The 19,291-nt window shown below is 46.3% G+C and overlaps 1 protein-coding gene across 1 annotated transcript in view; it reads right to left on the reverse strand.

Annotated features, from left to right (window-relative positions):
* The window catches only part of Ankdd1b (ankyrin repeat and death domain containing 1B), a 64,862-nt gene that overhangs the window by 5,354 nt on the left and 40,217 nt on the right, over positions 1 to 19,291 (reverse strand). Inside the window, exons 9-12 of the mRNA XM_048441498.3 lie at positions 14,236 to 14,334; positions 10,757 to 10,855; positions 6,160 to 6,258; positions 936 to 1,031 (exon numbers count right to left, since the gene is read on the reverse strand). Of these exons, the coding sequence (XP_048297455.3) occupies positions 936 to 1,031; positions 6,160 to 6,258; positions 10,757 to 10,855; positions 14,236 to 14,334 (393 nt within the window). The remainder of the gene's footprint in view (positions 1 to 935; positions 1,032 to 6,159; positions 6,259 to 10,756; positions 10,856 to 14,235; positions 14,335 to 19,291) is intronic.

Here is a 19,291-nt window from a genome sequence, read left to right on the forward strand (position 1 = left end):
AGCAGTTGCAAGGAAGCTGTGTAGCCACTGGAAGACTCCATACTCAGTCATGAGCTGTATGACTTGTGTGTGGCCTATGTAAGAGTGCTCAGTGGAATTGACACAAAGATCACATGGCCTAATGACACGTTTCAAGTTTCTTTGTCAACGACTGACATTTGACTGTATATTTAGACTACCAAGCTGGCTTATGAGGGGGAAAGAGACAGTAAACCTTCTTGCTTTATGGTTTTAAAAAGGACTATCCCAGGATTGGCCAGTAACAGCAATCCAGGTTTGTAACCTCTCTACAGTAGACACCCAGGCCGTGTAGACATGTATGCTGGCATGACACATTGGCCCAGGAGAAACCATGTCCCCAGGAGGGAGAGTGGGAAACAGCATAGGTCTAGAAGTTGGGGCTGGTGTTTTGGGTCTGAGCATCTTGCCTGAAGGCACAGACCTGAATCTTGGAGGGAAGGACAGTCTACCAAGATGTGTGACTGACAGACAATCAGAGGAAAGAAAGATAAAAATAAAAAAAAAATCATTAGAGATAAAATTTGTGTGTTCAAAGATATTTAAGTTGGTGATTGTCCAGGAATATTTGAGTGTCAGAAAGCCAGCATCGGGCTACAGCAAAACTGGCAGAGCCAGGAGAGCTCCAAATACTTCCCATGCATGCCACTCGTTGGAGCTTCTATGACAGGTCATGGCCAGACACCATGAGACAGAGATCACAGTGGAGTCAGCCATCAGAGGCTGGCATGCTAGGCCAGCAATACCGCCAGGGATGAGGCTGCCTGGCCCACATCCTCAGGTCTGACTGCCGATGCCCACAGAGATAGAGGAAAAGAGGACAGACACACTGTCCATCATAAATGGGACAGGCATCGTTGTACTCAGCAAAGGTTACCAAAAGAGCCCCTGCTTTGACCGAAACTGGCTTCTCTTACCTCTCTCCAGGCATGGTACCTCTCGGCTTTAATGAGCATATCCACGATGAGGCTGTGGTGGCTCCTGGCAGCCAAAGCCAGGGCAGTCTTCCCTTGCTACATTAAAAAGAGGGGGCGGGGAGTTGATATTGCCTGTTAGACAGGAGCTCCAGCTTCTCGACATAGGCCTACATCCAGATCCCAACTCTGCCACCTGCGAGTGAATTAAGGAGCAGTCCTTAGTCACTGCAGGGCCTCTGCAATTACACCCAGGTGTCCCGATGAGCACTGAACGTAGAGCCCTTCGGGTGTGCCACCCTGAACTTTTCGCTCAGGGTGGAGGCCTGCATTCTGACCAGTGGTATGTAAATGCAAAGGCACATTCTTTTCCTGGGAAAAATTTTCAAAGAGAGGAAAGATGACATCTTCCTTTCGTTCCTCCCATTCCCAAGGGGAATGCTGACAGTCACTCTCCATCAGGAAATGGAAGCCTCATTTGGGAGAGGACGATGTAATGAGACAGAAAAGGGCTGGGTCCAAGAACAATGTCAACGATAACAACACAGTTCATTGTAGACTGTTCTGCTCACGGACTGCTAGCAAGGAGTGCTGTCTTTTATAACACACTGCCTCTAACCGACGTTGAAGTATTCCAATTTTAGCCAAACTGGATGAATAAGAAAGAACTGATCTGGACATAACTTGGGATGTATGCTGCCGGAAGCCTGAGTCTCATCTTACATTTCAAGAGGTGAAGCTTGCTTGTGATGGCTGTCTCGGCAGCCAGAGAGCGCGTCTTCTCAAGCTGCGCCCCCTTGATTTTATGCAGTTTCTATTTCTGCATCTACACATGCTTTCTTGACAAAGAAGGCTGGTTTGCATTTGCTACAGCAACTGCTTGGATAGGGGCTGGAGAGATGGCTCAGCGACTACAAGCGCTGGCTGCTCTTCCAGAGAACCCCGGTTCAACTCCCAGCAACCACATGGCAGCTCACCACTGTCTGTAACTCCAATTCCAGGGAACCCAACACCCATGGCCAAACACCAATGCACATTTTAAAAAGTTTTTTTTAAGTGTATATGTGTGCCCATGTGCATGTATGAGCGTGCATGCAGAAGCCAGAAGACAACCTTAGTATTATCTTTAGAAACACGTAGCACCTCTTTTGAGACAGGGTCTCTTGTTGGCCTGGGGTTTACCCATTAAGACTAGACTGGCTGGCCAGCAAGCCCCAGGGATGCCCCTTGTCTCCCCCTCACCACACTGGGCTTATAAATACATGGCACCATGCCCAGCAATGCCACGTTTATGTGGACACACCTCAAGCTTTCAGGACAGGCACTCTGCTTACCAAGATACCTCTCTGGGCCCCTTATTTGCATTTCAAATGACCCAAGGCACAGTCACTCAGGGACTCTAAAGATAAATTAATAGTCAGAAAAGACTCCAGAAAAAAAAAAAAATTGCAATGCTAGAAACTTGTGTTTCTAACCCTGAAGATCCAGAAACTTCTCTCAATAACTCTTACATGTCTGGATAACAGCAACAAGTACAGTCAGTTCCCCACCAACACAAGTGACAGGGTTTTCAGGGCGGGCGCTAGGACCTGGGTGAGTTGGGAAGTCCGGGCTGAACACAATCAGCCTGTGAGCAGATCTGGTAATGAAATTAGGAAGAATTGCATTTTGCAGGCATTTAACAAGGCTCTGATTGCATACCGTCTGCATTCTGCCTTGTAAAGCCATTTGAATCACCATAATTAGCCTATTTTGGGAAGGCAGTATTCTAAAAGTCAGAACGTTGGAGCTGGAGAAATTTCTCTTAAGGAACAGCACACTGAAGTGGGGGTGCCATCTGCCCCCCCCCTTGACAGCGAGGCAGACGGAGACCAAGAGCTTTGCGACCCCAAGTTAGACTTTCATCAAGCCTCTCTTTGGGCTCCTTTATGACCCCTCCTCCCTGCCCCTCTCTCTAGCATCTCACTATGCAAGCCTTGCTAGCTTGAAACTCTAGAATTTGCTATGTAGACCAGCAACCCCCAGAGACCAATCTGCCTCTGACTCCAGGGTATTGAGCTCAAAGGCCTGTGTCACCATGCCCAGCTACCCCATCCAGACCTTAACACAGTAGAAGAAACACTTATATTGGGGAGCAGCTAGAAAGGGTAGTCCATTAGTTAAATGTGTACCAGGGCCTGCCTTGGGCCAGACCCTCAGAATAAAGGAGCAAAGGAGAAGAGAAAGTGGGGAAGATCGTCTCCCAAGGGCTAGCAACCCTAGGCTTTAGGTAGTGCTGACCGTGACAACTGGACTAGTCAGTCCAGGAGCACAAGGGGCCCCACAAGAATTTCTACAGAGCCTCCACCCACCAAACTGCCCAGGAGGAAAGGCATGTGAACGGGATAAGTTTCTTTGAAAGACTGGATGGGAAAATACCAAAGCTGAATGCTAATGAAGCCAAGCAGCTACATCTGCGGACCAAATAGCATTCCACCCCAAGCCAAAGCCCTAGGTGTCCATGTTTCCTATGCTGTTCAACGTTTACCACATTCTCCACTGCTTGTGTTACTTTTATGATTGAAAAAAAAAATCCTGACAGAGAAACGTAAAATAACACCATGACCTCAGATCATACATGTGTCAGCCTCCTGACTGTGAATCGCAGAACCAGTGAGGAAACAAACTGAGGTCCGGGAAGGCGAAAACCAGAAAGGAAAATGGCCGGCTTTGGGCTGGGGATATAGCTCAGTGGTGGAGCAATTGCCTAACAAGGGCAGGGGCCTGGATTCTGTCCCCAGGCCTGGAAGGGGTATACTGTGTTTGATAAAGACACTTTGGTGCTCTGTGCTGTAAAAAGGAATTGGCATGCACACGCTACTAGTTTAGCAAGCACATACTATTAACTGTCTATTTGTTCTCTAGCCCAGATGCCCCTAGAGGAGGACCAGGAGAGACCAACTCGATTCAGGCTTTTTGGAAGTACCTGAGCTCACACATCCACAAAATGATGGGAGGTCACAAAGGATACAAGAGAAGCACTGACATCACGTGCTTAGTGCCGTGGTTGAGACCACATGCACACTCGCGCTCACGCACACACAGACACACACACATGGGGGCGGGGGGGGGGGGAGAAATGTGAAAAGCATAAACAGTGAGGTTGGACATGTGAGTTATTTGCTGAGACTCAAGCACTCCTTTAAGGAGAGCTTGCCAAACACCTCTTCATGTGCTGACCCTTAAAGACAACCCCTGCTTGAGAGAGCTCCGTGCAGAAGGGTATGCATGCAGGTACATCACTGCTGTATCCAGAAGACAGAATGGCCAGGTGTATGGTGAACACAGTGAACCTGACAACTGAGACCGGGGAGTCTCCAGTTCAAGCCAGTCTAAGCTACACAGCCTGGGAGATGGCTCAGTGGCTGTAAAAGCAAGAGGACCAAAGATCACCAGAACCCCAGGAAACGTCATGCAGGCATGGCAACTCATGTGTAATGCTGGCCTCAGAAAGCAGAGATGGAGGATCCCCAGAGCTAAGTGACTAGTAAGACTAGCAGTATCAAGGATCTAGGTCTCTGGGTTTGATTGGCAGGCTTAGCCTCAAAGACTAAGGAAGAACTGTATAGGAAGATTCCTCACATTATCTCAGGCCAATACACAAACACACATACACATACAGACCCAGAATCCTAAAGACAGATATTTTTGTCATTTGAATAATAATTCCTTTTTTGTGTTTATTTGTTTGTTTTTTAAGACAGGGTTTCTCTGTAGCTTTGGGGCCTGTCCTGGAGCTCGCTCTTGTAGACCAGGCTGGCCTCGAACTCACAGAGATCCACCTGTCTCTGCCTCCCAAAGTTGGTATTAAAGGCATACCACCACCTGGCTTTGTATAATAATTCTTGTAGACAGATCTAGTCAAAATTGAGATGTAGGTTGTTTCCTCCCTTCCTTTTCCTGCCTCTGAACTTGACAAGGCTGGCCTCAAACTCAGAGATATGTCTGCCTCTCTCTTCTAAGTACTGGGATTAAAGGCATGTGCCACCACTGCCCACCTATTATATATATATATATATATATATATATATATATATATATATATATTCCTAAATTCATAGGTAGATCTTTTTAAAAATAAAAGGATGAGTCAATTTTCTTCAATGATGTGACCTTTGGTAGACAGACCACATGCCAGGGCCAGTCCAAAATCCACTTAGCTGATCAATGCAAACTGGACTCAATGAAGAAAGAAAAGAAGGAGGAGGAAGAGGCAACCTAAAAATTTTGTGGGCAGGGATGGGAGGTTGGAGAAGGTGATATAAAAGAGCAGTTTGGAGAAGTGAAAAATCTTCAAAAGACATTGTATAGAATATTCCTTAAACTGCGTGAATATATGTCGCTGTAATTGGTTTAATAAAGAAGCTGACTGGCCAACAATTGGACAAAACAAGGTTAGGCAGGAGAACCAGACTAAGGACACTGGGAAGAAGAAGGTGGAGTCAGAGGAGACACCAGTCAGACCCTGAAGGGAAACAGGAGGTGCGAGATGAAAGAGAGGTAACACCGCATGGAAGAATGTAGATGAATAGAAATGGGCTAATTTAAAATGCAAGAGTTAGCTAGTAAAAAGCTTGAGCTATTGGTCAAGCATCTATAATTAATATTAAGCCTCTTTGTGGTTATTGGGGAGCAGGCTGACAGGACAGAAAATTCTGCCTACAACATTGTATGAAATTCTCAAAGAATTAATAAAATATAGGAAAAAATAATGTTTAAAAAGGTTATCATCAAAAACAATTGAGATGTAGGGCTGGGAAGATGGCTCAATTAGTAAAGTGCTTACCATGCAAGCACCAATGTAAAAGGCTTGCCCCTGTAACCCCAGGACTGGGGAGATGGAGACAGTAGATTCCTGGAGCTTGCTGGCCAACCAGTCTAACTAAATTGCAAACTCTAGTTTCAACATGAGATCCTGTCTTAAAAAATAGGGTAGAGAGCGGTCTTAACATTGACCACTGGCTTCCATGTGTTACACACACACACACACACACACACACACGAGCACACAAAAAAATAAATAACCACCGGCCTCCATGTGCTACACACACAAGCAAATAAATAAATAATAAATAACCACTGGCCTCCACGTGCTACACACACAGGAAGGCTAATGTTCCTGTTTCCATGGCAGCCAATAGGGAGGTCACTGCTTCATCTCCTGAAAGAGTGAACACACAGCTGATACCTTGTCAGTGATTTTCAGGTCACAGCCGGCCTTCAGCAGTGTCTCCACCAGCTCCACATTTCCAAGATCAGCGGCAACATGCAGAGGGGTCTGCTGCCTCTGCCACAAGAGATGCGAAACTGTCATGGAGGCACATGCAGGAGAGCACGCCATGCACATGCCATGCAGGCTTACGGGGCAGGGCGGGGCGGGCGGGGGGATGGGGTAAAAGTATGTCTCCTCTTGTGGTCATAGGGCACCATGGTCACAGCAGCATTTAAAGTATTGAAAGACAAGAGGAAGTTAGTTCCCATTAGGTCACAGGCAGTCCAAACGTCCAGAAATGAGCTCTAGCTGGACTATAGAAGGACTTCTGGAGGTTAGATAAGCCAGCAGTCCTCAGGAACTGGTGAAACAGGTTCCCCTCCATCAAAAGGGGTCATTTCCCTTATCTCTGGCAGAAGGGACAAAGGGCTACCTCTGGGGCCTATCAGCTTATCAAAACCCATGCTGGTCTCCAGCTTTCTCAGTATCACAAGTACCTGTTACACCTTTCCTGGCCCTTCCCACCATCCCCATTTGTCCTCCTTATAACCCACATGGTTTGCCCACCCCACTGGTTCTCTCTCTATTGCTCTCCCATCTATCTCCCTTGCTATCCCCTTGTTCTCTAGCTTTTCTCTATTCTCTATCCCTTGCGATTCTCTCTGGCTATCTGCACTATTCTCCCGACTATGCTCTCTAGCAGACAGCCCTGAACGTGTCCAGTCTGCTTTCTTCACTCTACGCTCCAGACTCTCCCAGATGCCTCCGGCTGTTCCCTCTCGCTCTTATTCACCATAAAAACCTTCCCCATTGAGTCAACCTCCCTCAGGACCCAGCAATTCCATTCTTAGGAATATACCCTAGAGATTCCCTAACATACTACAAAAGCATTTGTTCAACTATGTTCATAGCAGCACTATTTGTAATAGCCAGAACCTGGAAACAGCCTAGGTGCCCCTCAATAGAAGAATGGTTAAAAAAGGTGTGGAACATATACACATTAGAGTTTTACTCAGCGGTAAAAAACAATGACATCTTGAATTTTGCATGCAAATGGATGGAAATAGAAAACGCTTTACTGAGTGAGGTAAGCCAGACCCAAAAAGAGGAACACGGTATGTATTCACTCACAAGTGGATTCTAACCATAATTAAAGGTCTTTGAGCCTATTATTCGTGATCCTAGAGAAGCTAAATAAGAAGATGAACCTGATGAAGATTATTTAGCTATCCGCCAGGAGGCAGGAAATAGTCAAGAGTCCCAGGTAACCTCGGGTGCATGGGGGGGGGGGGTGGGAGGGTTGTTGGAAGGGGAGAGGGTTAGAGAGAAGGGAGTAGGGGAGGAATGGGGAAAGCTCGGTTGACCAGGATGGGGGGGGATGGAGGAAGGATGAATATGGGATCAGGGAAGAATATATTTCAACTAAGGGAGTCATTTTAGGGTTTACAGGAGACTTGATTATATATGGGATCCCAGGTCCAAGGAGAGATCCCCAGATTGTTCTCTGGACAGAGGAGAGGGTGCCTGAACCGGCCTTGGCCCATAACCATACTGATGAATATTTTGCTTATCACCATAGATCCTTCATCCGACGATGGATGGCAATACAGACGGAGACCCACATTGGAGCACCGGACTGAGCCCCCCATGGTCCAAATGAGGAGCAGAAGGACGAAGAAAATGAAAAAGGAAATAAGGACTGCGAGGGATGCTATCACCCACTGATACAAGGGGACGGATCTAATGAGAGTTTACCAAGGCCAGTTGGACTGCGACTGAACGAGGAAGTGATCCAACCAGATTCTCTGAATGTGGCCGGATTCTCTGAATGTGGCTGGCCCGGAGTCTTTCTGAAAAGCCATTGACAATGACACTGGGACTTGTTTCCTCTGCATATACTGGATTTTGGGGATCCAGTCTGTTTGGATACTCACCTTCCTGGACCTGGAGGGAGGGGGGAGGAACTTGAACTTCCCACAGGGCAGGAAACCCTGACTGCCCTTAGGGACGAAGAGGGAGGAGGAGAGGGAGTGGGGGGAGTGGGAGGGTGTTGGGAAGAGGGGCGTAAATGGAAACTTTTATAATTTAATAAAATTACTTTTAAAAAAAAAAACAAAACCTTCCCCATTAATGAGTTGCACATCAGCGGTTTCTTTACTGCACCCCATCTCGTGCAGTTACATGTTTGGTAATGAGATATTATACAAACTATATATATAAACATGTAGGACTATTTGGCAACTTTTAAATCAACCTCAGTGTGTGGTCATGGAACTGCAGTCAGAGCTGCGTGGCTGGCTAGGGCAGAAGGACTCCTTAAGCCCAGGAGTTTGAGGCCCATTTTTTTTCAGCACAAGGTACATAAAGTTGATAAACTCATAAAGACAGGAGGGATGGTGGTTTCCAGGGGTTGGGGAGTGGGAATGGGGAAGTTCTGTGATGTAACAGAACTGCACACTTAAAAATACTTCAAATGGTAACAGTGGCATGCATTTTACTATAACAAAATGGCTTCAGAGATTCATATAAAGGGAAAACTATGACATAATAATAAAAGCTTTAGGAGGGGCCTGGAGAGATGGCTCAGTGGTTAAGAGCACCGGCTATTTATTCCAGAGGACCTGGGTTCAATTCCCAGCATCCACATGGCAGCTCACAGCTGTCTGTAACTCCAGTTCCAGGAGGTCCAACACTCTCACAGACAGACATGCAGGCAAAACACCAATGCACATAAAATGAAAACAAATCATCTGAAAAAGCTTAAGGAGAAAAGACATTATATCTGTCTAAGCTTAATCTATAAATGCACAGAAAATGAGAAAAAATCCATTGTTAAAAATGGTGATGTCTAGATGGAGACTAAAGGTTACTTTACTGCCTTTTGATGCTCTTCCCCACTGTGCACCAGTGTGTATGAAGGAGTGAAAGATTTCTAACTTCCTAATGGAGTAACCGCTCTCTACCGAGAAGATAAACATGTAACTCATGTAAATAAAATTCATCACCCTGACCTCCTATAGAAAGGAATGATGTGAAGACATCTAGGCAGACAGGAATCTGGATATGATTAGACCCACCCCTCCACCGGGCTGAAAAAGCCACTTCCCTAGGCAAGTACTACACAGTAGCCTGAAGCCCAAGTACTCTTCCTACCAAAAAAGGCAAAGCCAAGTTGCTGAACTAGTAAAGGCCAGCAGCAGAGGGCAGTGTGCCTCTCTGGGGGCGCTCATCACCCAACAGGCGAACTGAAAAACCTATCAAAGGTACAAGACACAGGTCCAAGTGTGCTATTTCCACAGAAGCCTGCTTTGACAATACCGCTCTAGATCCAGGACCCAGGAAACACCAAAACAAGCTTTAGTTTTCTTTACTGGGGCCAAAAGGACAATTACCTTTTTAGACCATATTTATACGTTCTGATTCTATATACTTTATATGAAAAGTATGATTTTTTAAAAATTTTGTACGTATATTACTGATGTAACAAAAAGTTTGAACTGATAAAGTCTAGTTGTGTATCTGATCGACAGACATGACAAACACTCCTTCCCTAGATGGGGAATCAAGCTAGTCCTATAGAAGTCAAAATCCCCCTTGAAGGCAAGGCGGCAGTGTTTATTCAGCAAAAGGTTTTCACTTTAGGAAAGATTTGAAATAAGTGTGAATCTGCAAATACATTTAATAACCAGGGAGTTCTGGCCCCAGCTTGTAGGCTAATGCAATACAAAAAAGGGAGGCACTCCAAAGGGAGGGAGCGAGGGAGAGAGGGAGGGCAGCGAAGTGTCCCTTCTGCTCAGGTGAAAAATTAACTAAGAGCCCGGAGCTGGCTGAGACCGGAAGGGGTCAAGTCATGCTGATTCAGTAGGTGAGGAAATGCGACAGGTGTGCCTCACGTGATGGCTTCCCCCTAACCTAGAGGGCGCAGGTGGAGATTGTCAGGAAAAGGAGGCTCTGCGTGGCTCCGCCCCCCAGCCAGGCTCCCTCCTGCCTGCAGCCCCTGGAAGGGAGCGGCTAGCGGAGGCTACAGGAGAACCTTGTTTGCTGCTCCACTGGGTTCCAACTCCAGCAGGCCACGGGTGACTTTTATGGGTTATTTGATTCTGCCCCGGTTCACTGAATACCTGGTGATCTTTTTATTTGTTTGTTTTAACTCTAAGAGTCTTTTTTTGCTTTCTGGCACAGAAGACACTTAGCGTGGAGACAAAGCTTCCTTCTTAAGGGGGACCAGCTTTAGGCCAAGGACAACATTTCACACTGTAGGAGTGGCTTTTGATTTAAAGAGCTTCTGGCAATTTGCCTTGGCACTGTTTATCCAAAGCCCTGGCTACGCCTCTTAAAAATGAACGTCTTGATTACACACCCGCAGAATCCGGGTTTTGCCTCTGCAGAAAGCGGAAGTGTGGGGAGAGGGTGCTGGTTACAGAAGAAGTGTGATGAAAGAAAAGGATACATTCTCCCTCCTAGAAGTTTTGCAGGCACCTTGAATCTAAGCAGAACTCCCTGTTGAAACCTTGCAGTTCCGGGCTGAAATGCAAGAGAACAGAGTGTCCAGGCTCCCGCCTGCGCAGCTTACCTGATCCAAGATGTTAACGTCATGCTGAGCGCTTAATAAGCTGTTGACAACTGTAGGGTGGTTGTTGATAACTGCTACGTGAAGAGGGGACTCCTGAGGCTGCAGAAAAGAAGAAAAAAATGTAAATTCAAAACCATCCAGCTTTGGTATTCAAATCCTGAAGCAATCCATTTTAGCCACACACACCCCCCCCCCCCCGACGATCTCTGAGATATACAATTGTCCATCGCAGTGTGGGACCCATAGAAAGCATTCAACAATCCTTACCATCCCCAGACTGCCGGTCTTTCTGGACATGTATAACAAACAAGCACCTACTATAGGCCTGGCTCTTCAGGAGTTAGAGATTTATCTTTTTAATGAAGTCATTGTGAGGTTCCAAACCCGGGGCAAACAGCTGAGATGCCTATTTAACATATCAAAGAAGACACTGGCCACCAGGTTGTCCCAGCAGCCCTCAGTACCTACATTTACAGGGCCTTCCTGGCTGGTATACTTCACCCCTACCCTGAACTCTCCAATTCAAGGGACTGGGCTGCTCTTTCCTGTATAATACAGCCATTTTGGTTACCTGGTTACCTGTCTCTTTTATATCTTTGGGCCTCCTGACTGCTGCCCCAGGTTCTCCTCTCTTCCCTCTCCCTTCCTCTCCTCCTCCCCTCACATGGCCCAGCTCAGTCTGGTCATGTCTACTCTGGACTCTCCCAGATGTGTCTGCCTCTGGTTATGCTCCTCCACAGAACTATAATAAACTTACTCCCTTATCACACCTAGGAACGCTCCTTTTCTTTCTTTCTTTCTTTCTTTCTTTCTTTCTTTCTTTCTTCCCACCCTTCTCCCCTCCCTCTCTCCCTCCCTCCCTCCCTTCCTTTCTTTCTTTTAATTCAGTCACGCAGCTATTTAGTTTCAAAGTTTAAGTGGCTTAGAGGAAATGTCACATGCGCTGAAGTGGCACTGAGCCGGGAGGGCTGACCCTTCTGGGAGGTGGAAAAGCCTTTCTTGAAGAACTGGGCAAGGAAGTCTCAGGAAGGCTCCGCTGAGGACTTCTCCAAGTCTTCAAGAGCCAAAGGACAAAAGGAGCGGCCGCAAAGGCGGAAATGTACACGCGGTCAGCATTTCCTGACCAGATGCAAGCCACACTCAGTTCCCTTGATCCCTGGCTGGTGTCTGCCGCCTCCTCCAAAGAGGCTACTGGTGGGCTGTGAGCAGTCTCAGTGGCTCCTCTTTACATCACCCCACCTGGATCTCCCGACCCCTCTCACTCCTTCCTTTCCTCCCCTCTCCTACTCAGCCCACAGGACACGAAGTCCATCACCACAGGCTGTCTCAAAAGTCCCTGCTACCTCCCCTTCACCCAGCCACACTGGCCTGCGGAGCCCTCTGGGAGGAGAAAAGGCCGCTAAGGACTGAAGAAAAAGTATTGAACAGAGATGCAAAAGCAGTTAAGGCATGAAATGAGTAAGTTGAGGAACGTGCAGAGTGGAGGGAGAGGTGGGGGAGAGGAGGGGAGCTCTGGCCAGCATGAGAGCACTGGCCTGAGAGCAGTGGGTTGCAGTGAGACTGCAGCCCGAAGGTGGTGGCAGAGGTGCTGGCCACAGAGTAGAGAAGGGGACACAGGAGAGGGAGGCGGGTGGATAGGGTAACCTGAGTGTCACAATCAAGCACATTCAACACATCCTCCTCTCCTGTACTTGTTAAAACTATAATTATGCTGGCCTACCCTGTCACCTGGGTACCCTGTCCCTTTAAGAGAAAGCTCTGCCCACTCCCAATCTCCCCCCCTTCCCACCTAGGCAAGATAGTGTTGCCTTCCCCCCCCCCCACTCTCCAGCTCTTCTGAGGAGGCAGCCTCTGCCTCCCTCCTCCCCACTTCCTCTTCCCTCTATCTCTGCCCTCCCCATACCCCCTATCCTTATACCCTCCCAATACCCACTAAATAAACTCTCCATACCCAAGCTCTCCCTGCATGGCATATCTGTCTCCCACCCGTTGTGAGATGTACAAGGGTTATTACTACACACTCTTTACCCGCCATGCTCATCCTGTTTTAAACACTAAATCAAGCAGGTGTCGTGGCATAGTACTCCAATCTCAGCACTCATGGGGCAGAGAGGGGCTGCAGGATCTCAAGCGTCAGGTCAGTCTAGGTTTTATAGGGAGTTTCCCGTTAGTTTAGTTTACACAATAAGACCCTGGCTCAAAAACATGAAGAAAAGCCGCTGCTGGTGGCGCACGCCTTTAATCCCAGCACTCTGGAGGCAGAGGCTGGCGAATCTCTGACTTCGAGGCCAGCCTGGTCTACAGAGTGAGTCCCAGGACAGCCAGGACTGTTACACAGAGAAACCCTGAAACCCTGTCTTGAAAAGCAAGCAAGAAAAAAAAAAAAAAAAGGAAAAACAAGACTAGGTTTAAAAAAAAAATGTTCTTACAAGCTATGTCAACCCCCCTAGGAGGTGGACCTTGTATCCCCTACCTTACACATGGATTGGTAACTCTCCAGTAACAAGGAAGAGGCAAAGACAGGACTTGAGCACAGGCCTTCCAGATTTCTCTATCTGCACAGTGGAGATAGTTCAGTGGACCAGAGCTGAGGAACAGGGAAGACTGTACAACTGAGTGAAAGGCTGTTTGGGGGTGAGCCAGGGGACAAGGTGACACTGGGGCACGCATGGGGGTCGCCTGAGAAGGCCTCCTCTGCTTGGAAGTAAGCCTTTCCCTAGAAGCATGAAGCAAGAACAAAGAGACCGCGTTCTTCACGTCAAGGAAGTGGTCAGTATTTTGGCCAAGGCCACCCACTTTGCTAGGACCCAGAGTCTCCTGAGAATGAGGAACCCTCCTTGGCCCGAGATAGGTAAATCAGAGCCAGTTCCTCTAACTCCATGCTCTAAAAATTATCGGACATGGTTCAGAGCACGTCCCTCCTTTCAAGGCAGTGCCGTAAATAGAAACGGCACAGCACACCAGAGGAAATAATATTCACGGGAGAGAGGAAAATACAGTGGAGAATAGAGGAGTCTTTCTTGTCCGATCCCAGCACAGACAGCATTTGTTTGTTCTGCTGGAGCCGATCCAAACTTCAGAAAAACTTCAATCAGTAATAAAAGACTGACTTTGAAAAACCACAAGATCATTCAGAGATGGGGAAATGATCCATTTTCTCCACAGCCACAGCAGCGGTGGTGGCGGCATTTCCCAGGCTGGTGAAATCCGTACAACAGTCGGGGCACCTCTGGACACCTGAGACTTACTGCAGCAAACCTATCTTGAACACAGTTTGTTTTATGCAGCAACTTCGATGACTTTCTAAAATTCACCCCTTGGATCTTATTTCTCACGATTAAGATTAAAAGTGCAAAACAAAACAAGCCAGTGTTCCCTAAAAAGAATCTCTCCCTCGTGAAACATCTCATCCAGGGGCATTTGCATAGCCAGCTTCGCAGCCCCAAACCCCAAACCTGTATCAACTGTCATGGACTCACTTCCTCCTGCTGCTGCAAACCAACGTTCTCCTGGAGAAGAAAGTTGACAAGGGATGTGTGTCCCTTCTGGCTGGCTGCCTGCACAGCACTGATGTGGAGCTGCAAAGAACAGATGGAGAGGGAGGGTCAGGGGGAATTCCATCACTATCCGCGTGCAGTCTGGTGCCCAGGATGCGGTAATTAACTTATACAAGGAAATACTACAACTATTTTAAAAACGGAGCTTCAGTGTGTTTCTGATTATTCTAGGGTCTGTCACTTCCAAGGGTCTTCTGTTACCTTATCATATGACCCCACGACTTGACTGGGTCTCCAAAATTCCTAATGCTAATGAGAGGAGATATGGAAGAGAAGACATCAGGAAGGGGTGATGTTAGGTGAGTGGATTCCACATGTGATGCTGTCCCTGCTTTGATAAGAAAGGCCGGAGGGCTAGCTGCTCCTCTTTCAGCAGTGGGAGGACCCAACAAACGGCCTCCAGTGAGGCTAGAAGGGCATCTTCACCAGAACCCGATGCTGTTAGTGCCCAGGCTCGAGTTTCCTAGCTCCAGCTGTGAGAAGTAAACGCTTGCTGCCTAAGTCACTCAGGTTTCTTATTACTAATTTTTTTTTTTAAATAGACTGACCTAAGACACTGAGATACTATGACTCAGTCGCATGTGAGTTCAATCCCTACTTCCAGAACCAAGCTTACCCCTGTAGTCCCAGCAAAGCCTTTCCCTGAGTTAACATAGGTGGTTGGCATTGGCCTCAAAAAACGACCTCAGTGGTTTCTGGCTCTCCGCCCTTGTTTATTCCCAGCTCTCCTCTGTGCCAGGAATGACTTCAAAGCTTAGCACGATTTCCACCCGGGTGAAGTGCTGCTTCTTGGTCCTGTCACCTGCTTCCTTTCGCAGCTCTCGTTCTCTCGCTTCCATGGCCTCGTGCCACACTCCAGTGCCTAAGCATCTCTGCTTAGCACCTGAGCTAGATGGTACTCAGCTCAAAATCGTGGCCTTCTTGTGCTTAGCCTTCAGTCTGGTAGCAGTGCAAGCCAATGAATTAGTTAGGGTGGATTATAAGATGGCCATAAAATATATTCAGATCCTCAGTAGAAGAGCACTGTAGAGAACAGCTTTCCCTGAAGTGGCTGTGCTGAGACGCCCTGACCTGCTTGCCACTCCTCCGTCAGCAGCTAGGATTCATTTCTTTACTGCCTTGGATCTAGGTAGACCTGCAACTTCTTTAACCAATGGATAGATCAGCAGTGATAAAGAAACCAGTTTCAGGCAGGGTCCCTAACTAGCCTGGCAGCTTCCACCCCCTGCCTTTTGTTTTTTAATTTTGGTTGGTTTGGTTTGGTTTGGTTTTTTGAGACAGGGTTTCTCTATATAGCTTTGGAGCCTGTACTGGAACTCACTCTGTAGACCAGGCTGGCCTCAAACTCATGGGTATCCGCCTGACTCTGCCTCCCATGAGTGCTGGGGTTAAAGGCATGCACCACCACCACCGGGCTCACCCCCTTCCTTTTGTACCAATGATTCTTGTAGCATTCACTTCCTCTTGAGGCCAGTTGCTAAGCTATCCAAGGGTAACCTCACATAGTGGGCACTTGTTGATACTGCAGTTGACCTCCCAACTGACAGCTAGAAACATCTTCCAGATAAGTGAGTGAACCATCTTGAATATCTAGTTCAGATAAAACATTACATGACTAAAATCCTGGCCAACCTCTGAGTATAATCATGTAAACAGACTCCAAGAAGGATTATCGAAGATGGGTCCAGTCAACTCACTGGGAAAGTTTTCGGGATCAAAACATGTTTCCTTTTATTCAGTCCAAATAAACAAATAAATAATACCAAGAGGTTATAAAAGAAGGATCTGGTATACGTATACCTATTGATGAGACCAGTCCTAGTGACTTTTCTATTGCTGTTACCAAGTTGTTTTTCTATACCTATACAAGGTAACTCGTAAAAGAGTTTATTGGCTTATGGTTTAGAAGGTGAGTCCATGACCATATCAGTGAACATGACAGTAGATAGGCAGGCATGGCACTGAGGCAAGAGCTGAGAGCTTACACATTGAGTCAACAACCATGAGACAGAGAGAGGGCACTAACTTGGAATGGTATGGGCTTTTGAAACTTCAAAGCCACCCTTAATGACACACCACCCACAACAAGATCACACCTCCTAATCCTTGCCAAACAGTACCACCAACTGGGGACTAAGTACTTAAACACATGAACCTACGGGGACCATTCTCATTCAAACCACCGCAAGAACTATTCTTAAAAGACTACCCACAAGGCTCTGAGACTCTGGAGCAAAAATACTCCTGGAGGCTGGGAAAATGACTCAGCACTTAAGAACATGCACTACTCTTGCAGAGGACTTGAGTTCAGTTCCCACACCTATGCAGGTGGCTCACAACCACCTGTAGTCCCAGCTGCAGAGATCTGACGTCCTCTTTTAGTATCCTTGTGCAGTTGCACTTAATATCTTGCCAAACATACACATGCATTCAAAAGTTAAAAATAAAACTTAAAAAGTAATATTCCTGCTGGGATGTCAACCTAGAAACCTCCTACTTGATCTTGAACTGACAACTCTTGCTATTCATCCAGATAGTCAACAACTTTTATTTCAAACGCCTTAAGCAATCCTCCTCAGTTTTGACTTTAAGAATGTCCCTTGGGGGCTGGAGAAATGGCTCAGTGGTTAAGAGTACTGATTGCTCTTCCAGAGGATCCGGGTTCAATTCCCAGCACCCACGTGGCAGCTCACAACTGTCTGAAAAATCCAGTTCCAGGGGATCTGACACTTTCACACCAATGCACATAAACTAAAAAAAAATAAGATAAATAGATCATAAAAAAAAAGAATGTCCCTTGACCACACTGTCCTTGAGTCAGTTTACAGGCCGTACCCATCTTACTACAACATTATGCGGAACATCAATTTACTCTTTAGAGACTCTTTTGTGTGTTGAGATTGACACACCATGAGAGATAATACACTGGTTTATGTCCCAGAGCTTTGCTTGTTGCTTGTGAAGGAATAGATGGCTGATCAGCCAACTGAAAGCCAGCTTGAGTTGATGCTGAACACCTGTGTGACCTGGCTTAGAAGGCTTCTGAGTGCAGGCCTCTTTGTCTCCATCCATAAAAACAGTGTAACCGCCTCTATTTGTTTTCTTTACCAGTACAGGGACCCTGGAGCTGGAGTGACAGACAGTGGTGAGCCACCACCTGGGTGCTGGGAATCGAACCCCAATCCTCTGGAAGAGCAGCTTGGTGCTGCTCTTCACCACTGAGCCACCTCTAAAACTTAAGAAAAGATAATAATTACTGGTTCCAAGATACCAAAAGAAAGCCACAAAACTGAAGTGAATAAATATTTAATTGACACATTCCTGCTTCATTGATTGTTAAATGTAATATCATAAAATATTCATTAATTTATAAATGACTTAGAGTTTTCATTTTTTTAACCTCCTGAAAATCCCCAAGTATACATACAGTGTTCTAACAAATCAATCACTTATAAATTAGATGAAGTTTACTGCAACCAAGTAATTATAAAAATAAAAATAAAAGCTCTGTTTAGAGTAACAGTGGTGATATATATTAGAAATGTAGGTGTGTTTAAATACATTTGATAAGGTATGACATAAGGCTAGACATTTGAGTGCTCAAGGTCTACAAAAGTTATCCTAGGGCCCATGGCAACTGATACAATGCTGAAGAGAGCCTATTGCCCAAATTGGGCCACCTCTAAATCTAGCACAAATGGGGAGACTTTTCCTAACAACCAAATCCATGCTCTTACTCCGGTTACCTCCTCCGGAATGACTCAGTTGTGTGTTTTATCTCATCAGTAAGAGGGAGACATAAGAGAACGCAAAAGCCATCTCCTAGAGGTCGAGTAACGATGGTGTCAGCAAGGCGAACCATTTCCATGACTGAACCCATCCCTACAGATGTAAAAGCAAAGTGAAGTCCAGAACACCTTTGATCGTGTCTGCTATTGCAGTTGGCTTCTTACTCCACACTGTTTATACCCTGGGAGTTTTCTCCAGGACAACTGGGAACAGTTCTGGACTATAATGGGTGCTGGGATTATTGTCTAGGAACTGTGCTTATTAACAAAGGCAAAAAAAAACCCTCTAGACATTGTATTAAGTTTTCATTACTATCATGAAGTACTTGAAGTAGGTTAATTTATGAGGAAGTGGGGTTTATTTTGCTCAGTTGCTGCAAAAGAAAGTCCAAATCTCAGGGAGTGAGCTCTGGAATGGGACTCTGTATCATATCATATCATATGATAGGCTGTATCATATCACAGTGCTATGGTGTGTATTGCCATCCACGTGGTCTTTTTCCCTCTTTATAAACTTACCAGAATACAGTCAAGCATAGGACTCCACCTTAGTGAACTAATCACTTTTGGAAGAATGCACCTCCAACTACCATGGTTGGATTACATTTCTACCTTGCTATCATGAGGCTTTGGAAATTAAACTCCTTGGTGACTGGGAGCCACAAATGTATTCAAACAATGGCTCTGGTACGAGCTGGATGTGGTCTTCTGGCAACTTCCATCCGCAGAGGCTATTGCTGAAAGCACATGGATGACAGGCGTGTGCTGTCCTACAAGACGAGAATGTGAGCTCGTGCATGTGAAAATCACGGCAAAGCCAAATCCCGATGAAGGCAGAATAAGCAAATATAGAACCTAGGGGGTTCAGATGAGGGAGTGAGCCTCAGAGCCCTGCTCACCAGGGAGGCCATTTCAAAGACTTGGGGTGGATGCTCTCTGAAGTCAAGACAGAAATTCCACATCCTGAACTCTGTTATTTTAAATATTAGTTTTATTATTTTTAATTGGGTAGAGGTGTGTGTGTGTGTGTGTGTGTGTGTGTGTGTGTGTATGTGTGTGTGTGCATGCGTACTTGTGTGCCTATGGGTATGTGCGCTTGACTGCAGGTGCCTGAGGAGGTCGAAGGTATTCCTAAAACTTGAGTTACAGGTATAGTTGTAAATTACCTGATGTGAGTACTGAAAACTGAA

Source organism: Myodes glareolus, chromosome 15, assembly GCF_982192425.1.
Source record: "Myodes glareolus chromosome 15, mMyoGla1.1, whole genome shotgun sequence".
Classification (NCBI taxonomy): Eukaryota; Metazoa; Chordata; class Mammalia; order Rodentia; family Cricetidae; genus Myodes; species Myodes glareolus.